A 7,500-nucleotide genomic window follows, 5' to 3' on the forward strand; every position below is an offset into this window, starting at 1 on the left:
TAACTCTTGTAACTGATACCCCTATGAACTCTGGCAATTAAAATAATACTAAAAATCTAAGACCCTTAAAAGACATTTAGCAAAATAATTCACAAATAAGCTCCTTTCCTCACACATGACACCATGCACATAACTGAAATGGCAATCCTATCTAGAATTTTTTTTCTAGGTAAAAGTGACAGTTTGGAAATCAAGGAGAATGGAGAATAGCCCCGTTGATTTAAATTTATTAAAGATTTAAAACAAAAGCAGACATCAATGGCTTGTTTACCAACACATAACAAATTGCATCCCTTGTACAATTTTCACATCACAATAAATAAAGGAGACCTAACTCGCCATCTTAACTTATGCTGGTCACATCAGTTTGCCTTGCTTTTTCTCCCTTTCCTCTCTTTTTTTATATAGTCTGATGAGTGCCTGGGTCCCCAATGAAATGGCCTATTGCTGAGGGACAGAGGTGCCAGCCATGGGAGTGTTACTTAACTTATATAGGTGACCGGCCAGCCTACAATCACCTGATCTCCATTTCCTGATTTGATCACTCTATTTAGCAATTTCTACTCTGGATACTAATGTGAAGGCTCAAGGACAGTGCCCAGGATGTGTGGATTGCCACCCATGGCTGAACAGCTTCTGGTCATCCAGCCTTCATGTAAGGATTTCGGTGTTAACTACAAGTATGCATGCATTTTCACTGTTACTTACTTCGGATTGATTGTACCTCCTAAATCAATGCCATCCATATCCTTGCTCTATCAACCATAATTTAAACATAAAAGATGTACTCTCATATTTAAAAAATAATTATACATCATAGTGCAACATTTAGCTTGAAAGGTAAGCAAATTGCTGGACTTTACAAACACCTGGAGTGAATTTTGTCTACACTGGCTTTCCTGTGATCAACTAATCCCCAAGTATTAGTATCTCAATTTTCCAGTAATTGACAAGTTTGTGAGCCCCTATCTTCCATTATTGACAGTGAAATTATATATAAAACTGACAATATCATAGTAAAACCCATCTTGCTTCCTCATGCATCTCATCCTTAACTTATTTTGCCAAAAGCTTTTTTGACAGAACTAACATGCCGGTACATGTAATGGCAAGTAAACTGGAAATTTGCTGGCAGAAAATGAATTAATCTCTTGTCCTGCTCACTGCAAACACACTACTTTGTCTACGATGCGTACAGCATTATTTCACAACAATTTTACCTGAAGATCAGATTCATCTGCACCAGGTTGATCATCACCATCATTTGTTTGAGCATTTTTTGGATTATCCAGTGAAAAAAATTCCCTTACATCAGGACTGTAAAATCAAAAAAGTCTTTTTTAGTCTGAGGTTACAAGCTACTGGCTGTAAAAGCCTCTAGAAAACTCTGAAAGCTTCCAAGGTGCTCTGCCTTCAAAGAACAGCAACATGTTAGTTTATGTGTACAGGAAAAGTGTCAGCGGGCAATTTAATGGTTCACAAATATTGGCATCACATTTTGAAACCAACCATGGACAAATCATTTGGGATTTTCCTTGAGAAATACGAAAAATTTGATGCCTTTGATAAATGGTCTCTGAGTAGCACATTCTGGCCATGAAATTCAAAGTAGGTTGCTACCCATGAAATTAACTTAGTAACAGGTCGACACAAACAAGCAAGGGACAATATGGTTTACAGGTTGTGTGTTGTGGGTAGAGAAGGAGGGCCACCCTGCTTCAGCTGAAGGAACAAAAGAAAAAAAAAGACCAGCTTAATGATTTCACTTCTTGGACAAGACCAACATCAATACATTTATCTTCAAGAAGTTCCACGTGCGATTAACTTCAACGCTGAAAATTTGGCCACAGCTCAGTTACATGAAAATGGACCAAGATGTTGTCAACCCAGCTTTCACTCCTCAACCCTCCCTCACTGACAAGCAAAAACGTCTGGAGTCAAGAGTCACTCTTAATAAGGAAAGTGAGTTTTTCCACTGGCTGAGGAACAAATAATTAAAAGCAGAAAATGTTTTCTCACACACAGCAGGGGGAATGGGGTCACCTGTGTGGGGGGTCTTCAGGTCACATGGTTTGTTGGTGGCTCAGTTTTTTTTTTGTTTTTTTTTCATCTGTCATTGCCTGACCTCCCCCTCCCACCCAACCCTCATGAGTCTTTTCAGTTCAGCTTTGTAGGTTTTTTTTAGGATGATTATCACATTCCATTCAGTTTTTAAATAGTACTAAAGTACGTCTTTTATGATATATTTACTATGTTTCGGTTGTGTTAATAAAGGTCGGGTGGGATCATGGTGTGTTGGTCGGCTTGCTTGGCTCCCAGTCACGTGTGAGAAGTGCCAGTCAGAGTAAACACTAAACCAAATGCATGGTCCAATATTGAACAGCAACTTACTGGTCAATGGCTTTTGGATGATTCATAATCTTCTGTGTGACATCATTAAGACCCTCTCGCCTAATCTTGATAAATTCTGAGGGACAAAAAAACACACGAAAATGAAAAATTGGATTCCCAATACCTGTACATGCACAGAATATCACTGCCCCGGCTTCAAACACCTACACATATTATGACTAGACAATAAGGGTCTTCAACATAACTGCACATCAATGGCCTAAAAAGGACACCTGTGAATGGCTGGTTATCCAAATAACCCAACCATAAGATGGATGTGGTCATTTAGGTATCCCTCACAAGGAATTAATGGAGTGCAAGCACCAAAAAATTAATAGTTATAATAATCAATAGATTGGAATGATGAAGTTGAGTCATCTTTCTGGGTGGTCATTCCTTGAGGATTTCTTTGATCTCTTAGGACTTAAGGCTTTGGTTGAAACAAGAACCCTCGCTTCCCCCTGGCCACGTTCAACCAGACAAAAAGGCAGTTTACAGGTGTATGACCAGAAAAACTTTTAAAGAAGAGACACACTGTAGACAGGTTACTTTTGTCCTTGAGGCTATTTAAAGGCAGATGCATGCTGCAAATCCCCTACACCCTCCCCTCTCCCAAAGACAAAAGCATCAAACCCCACCGGACCAAAGTTGTCTCTGAATACCTGAGCCTCCACAGCAAGCTACAATAATGCAGACTACCACATGCTTTCAAAATAGCTTACCAGGATCAAAGTTATTTCCAAGCAGTCTTTTACCAGGAAGCTTTATGTGTAAATCAGGATAAATTTTCTTGAGCTATGAAGAAAAAGTAGGCAAATCTGTAATCTGCAGTAAAGTGATCATAAACCTGTAAGGCTGGGTGGTAAGTTTATTTCAAGGACATCACACACCAGATTGACTAGAATGATATTGTGGTTAGGTTATAACTGTCTTATTCCACTTCATAGTTCTGCGTATTTGTCGTGCTTTATGCCATTTTTCCAATATCAGTATACTGTGCCGTCCAACAAAAGCCACTGCTTCTTTCTCTTGCATCAAAAGAGATTTCTGTTTCCTTAGGATCATTTTCATGTAATTGGTACTTTTGATATTAATGGAATTAATGAAAACCACCCATAACATGGTCATACCTTATCACACATTTGATGAAATTCATTGTATCTTCGAAAAATAAAGTAGCTCCTTCCATCAGGCAATTTAATGAGGACTTTGTACACCTAAAGAGATAACAAAAGCCAAAAAGGTGATGGAAATCTCACCACTAATGGAGAGCCATTGCAGAAGGGACATGTCATAGATTGCGGTACATGTATGTTTTATTTGGTGACTGTAGTCATTGTTATTTTAGCCAGGTTGTTAATGAAGCCCCAAGATCTCAGCCTGCCTGAAGCTTGGTTTGGAAACCATTTGATGGGAAATTCAGGACTACAATCAGCTGGGCTAGTGAATCATTTCTGAGGATCTTTCTATCCAGCCCTTGTCTTTTCTTATTACTCTTCCGTTGGGTTGGAAGTTCAAATCTGGTCTCACTCAGGTTTTTCTGAGTTCTAGTTGGTCATCGTGAACAGATTCACTCTCTGAGGTACTTCATAAAACATGCGCAGAGAAGCTGACATGAACATTGAATGTGAATCATTAAGGATCATGATTAACAATTGAAAATTCTCTAACATGAATATATAACTATTATTACAGTATTGGTTGGTAAAAAGAGGCCATCTTTGAATATTGTGGAACAGGCAAACATCTAGTGTGTTACAAGTTCAAGCTCGCATTACTGATTTACATAGGTTGGGCTTCCCATTTATGCCTTAATATTAAATACTTCAGCCAATAAGCAAAGCTAAGCTTAACTGCATTATGAAACATAGGCCGCGAAAGATGATTCCCATTATTAAAAAGTATTCTCCATGTTTCTGGAGGAAGATTAACCCTTTCACACCTCAAACCTCAAACCCCAAAGGACGCCCCCACCCCCCTTTGACAAGTAAAATCGTCTGGCGGTAGACGGAGTAAAATCTATTAAGTCTCACTCTAAGGGGTCAATGGGTTAACAAATAAAGAAATATATTTTCAAGTGCTAATAATTGCCATTACAGTAACATAATTTAAACGCTACAAGTCCACCTCTGCCAGTTGACAGTTACAAGTGACAACTAACAATAATAAGCAAAGCACTTTGTGAAAATTTATTATTAATAAAATTTACTCATCCAAAAAATCACCTACTTATTGCAAGAACAAAAACGAATTTGCTCTTTGGCACTTTACCTCTGGTATACTTTAGTTTAAATAACAAATTTACATCCCAAGGGTTTCAATAATTTTGAAGTTTGCAACAGGTTTGAGTAAAGTAACCGACTATTATCAGGTTAAAGTGAACTTTACTGTTAAGTTTGAAAGAATCTAGCTGTCTTGAATTACCTTAATTTAGGGGAAAACCACCCAACTTCTTGGAGTGACGTAGACAATGCTTTTCACCAGCTGTCAGTAACTATTAACATTTTTAAAAATTCCAAAAACCGTCAATTGAAACGTTCTTCTTGTCCTGAAACCACTGCTGGCCTATAGCAAACTAATACTGATTTTCAAGCATACATCGTATTCTTCAATTATGGTTCACTGATGGTGTAAATGCTTTCATCATTTTGCAATGCTCTTGAAGATGACAAGAATTCAAGATGCTGGAGTTTGAAATTATTCTTAAGCTTCTCTCATTCCTGTCAAATTACCAATGGATGCATGCTAAACCATGAAGCATTATCATTAACTTTATCAGGGGATAGATTCTTGTGAGTTAAATGTCACAAAATGCAATGGTAGTTTTCATCACTGAGGTCGCAGTTTGAACATAATGAAACAGAGGCTGTGGTCATACAATCAAAACAGACTTCTTATTTAGGGTCTGTAGGTCATAGGTTAACACTGGTGAAGACAATGCCAATTAAAATAATCATATTGTCTGTAGACCAAAAATGCAAGAAATATTTAGACTATGTTGATGGCCAAGAGGTCAAGGTTAATACCAACTGGCTGTCACTGGCTGATTATTTATTTTAAAAGCTCACTATAGGTATCATCTTCTGTCAAAGCAGACGATAATCCAAATAAATGACTGTTGAATTCATCTCACAAAGTAGTCTACAAGTGGCACATGCTGAATAACAACTACAAACCCAACCAGACAAGCAAACAGAGGGCTCCTACCCAACAGAGCTAGCAGAGAGGTGATATTACTATCATGATTACTAAACGTTTATTTCCCGACTCAGTTGACTTAAATAAAAAAAGAAAGAAATGAAGTTGGTGAAATGAAAATTTTACAGAAGTATATGTAGATAAAGTTATGAGTTATCTTGTTACCCTGAAGGAAGCGACATATAGGTATTCAAGATATGAAGTTCCCTTGTTTTTATATCTTGCTAACAGCAAGCAAATAGTAGGAAATAAAAGGTTATGTAGATGTTCTTACTGTGTCTTAAATATCTATTTTTTTTCCATATGGATCATACACACCCCTTTTTTAAAAAGATAAAATGATATATCAAATTACCAAACAAAATCAGCTGCTAGAGTGTGGTAATTTTTTTTTCACGTGCATGTGAGCAAAAAACCTGAACCTTGAAGAATTCAAAGCAACCACAAACGATTGCTTGAAATATCTGTTCCTTTTGAAACTTTCAGTTGTTAATGGGTGACGACTTGTCATATATAAGTGAAACCACACCTGGTTTATAAATAGATAGAAGTTTTAACAATAGCATTAATTAAGGTAAATGTAACATAAGTTAATGATGCATGGAAAATTATTCAATCAAAAGTTATCCTTTCACAAACAATCTTTATAGGAAACAACAACAACAACAGCAAAACAGTTTGATAACTATAGGCATAAATTTAATTGGTGCGAGATCGGATAAAGTGATCAAGCTTCATTATTATAAAGTATAACATAAACTTCCACATAAATCAATGGCAATCTTTTACATATTCAACAGAGAGTAGAATACTGATGAAACTTAAAATAATCTTAGCCAAATGCTAAAGAATGGTAAATCATTTATAAATCATTTAACGACATTCGATTACAACTAGTGTAAAGCTAAAAATAATAGCCTCCTTCCCCCAAATTCAACAAGCGTTAAATCGGGAAATTTTAATATAATCAGAAATATAATAATTTTTATACTACTACCGATACAACTTAGACTGTAAATAAAGATTTGAGGCACTTAGTCTCATCGAAAAAACAAATGGAATTTGCCGGTAAAATTTTTGCAACGATTGCGACGATTGGAAATTGGAAATTTGATCGTGCACAATGCAGGAACATTTGGCCAAGAGAGCAATCGGTAGGTACCGTGTTTCCCAAAACTGCTGACCTTATGTTTTCCATGTACGCCGACAAATCTAGAGGGCGTATTGTCCTGATATCGATGTCTGAGGACATGTTTTTACTCTGCAAATATCCGAAATTCCGAGAAAGGCAATTTGCCACACACATCTGCGTTGACTGAGTGCTGCAGTTACGCACCCAATAACTAACAAATGACAGTTCTTACCGTAAAACGCTTTGATTTCTCGGAGCTCAACGTTTCTGAGTCAGGAACCGTTACGTCTATCTGCTTGGACATTGCATTTAATAGAAATGGAGGCTTCGGAACCGCAAGAAACTTCCAAGACTTCGTGACAGATGACCAAGGAATCTTTTATAGCGTCGATCAAGAGCAATTTTCTTGATCCACAACGTGGGGGAGTTCCGATGAACTATTCAAACAGTACCACCCACACAAATCGCAATAACTACTGGTCAGCTACTGATGAGGTTCAGGGAAAATTAAATATCCCAGACGAAGAAGTGCTAACCTGGGAATGTGCTTGGAGAGGCAATATTCAAGATCGAGATGTTTTGTGATACCCAGGGACTGGGGTCAAAGCCCAGTGTCATCTGTGTCACACGATGCATCAAGTATCTTAAGAGAATTTGTCTTTTGGTCAGTGAAAACAATTGATGTCCTTCAAATTGCTTGCATTAGAACAGCGTTCTTTTACGTGGGCGATGTTTGAATTTTACTTTTCAGAAAATTAGGGACAAAGCAAAATATATTT

The 7,500-nt window shown here is 37.3% G+C and overlaps 1 protein-coding gene across 2 annotated transcripts in view; it reads right to left on the minus strand.

Moving 5' to 3' along the window:
• LOC138045167 (serine/threonine-protein kinase Sgk1-like) overlaps positions 1 to 7,318 on the minus strand; it is a 19,382-nt gene extending 12,064 nt beyond the window's left edge. The window contains exons 1-6 of one of the 2 annotated variants that reach the window (XM_068891579.1): positions 6,954 to 7,318; positions 3,522 to 3,608; positions 3,114 to 3,186; positions 2,392 to 2,467; positions 1,221 to 1,317; positions 709 to 755 (exon numbers count right to left, since the gene is read on the minus strand). In XM_068891579.1, coding sequence (XP_068747680.1) covers positions 709 to 755; positions 1,221 to 1,317; positions 2,392 to 2,467; positions 3,114 to 3,186; positions 3,522 to 3,608; positions 6,954 to 7,025 — 452 coding nt within the window. In that variant the 5' untranslated portion in view covers positions 7,026 to 7,318. The remainder of the gene's footprint in view (positions 1 to 708; positions 756 to 1,220; positions 1,318 to 2,391; positions 2,468 to 3,113; positions 3,187 to 3,521; positions 3,609 to 6,953) is intronic. The other variant, XM_068891580.1, reaches the window with a different exon arrangement.
• Positions 7,319 to 7,500: the final 182 nt, after the last annotated feature.

This window comes from Montipora capricornis, chromosome 4 (assembly GCF_036669925.1).
Source record: "Montipora capricornis isolate CH-2021 chromosome 4, ASM3666992v2, whole genome shotgun sequence".
Taxonomy (NCBI): domain Eukaryota; kingdom Metazoa; phylum Cnidaria; class Anthozoa; order Scleractinia; family Acroporidae; genus Montipora; species Montipora capricornis.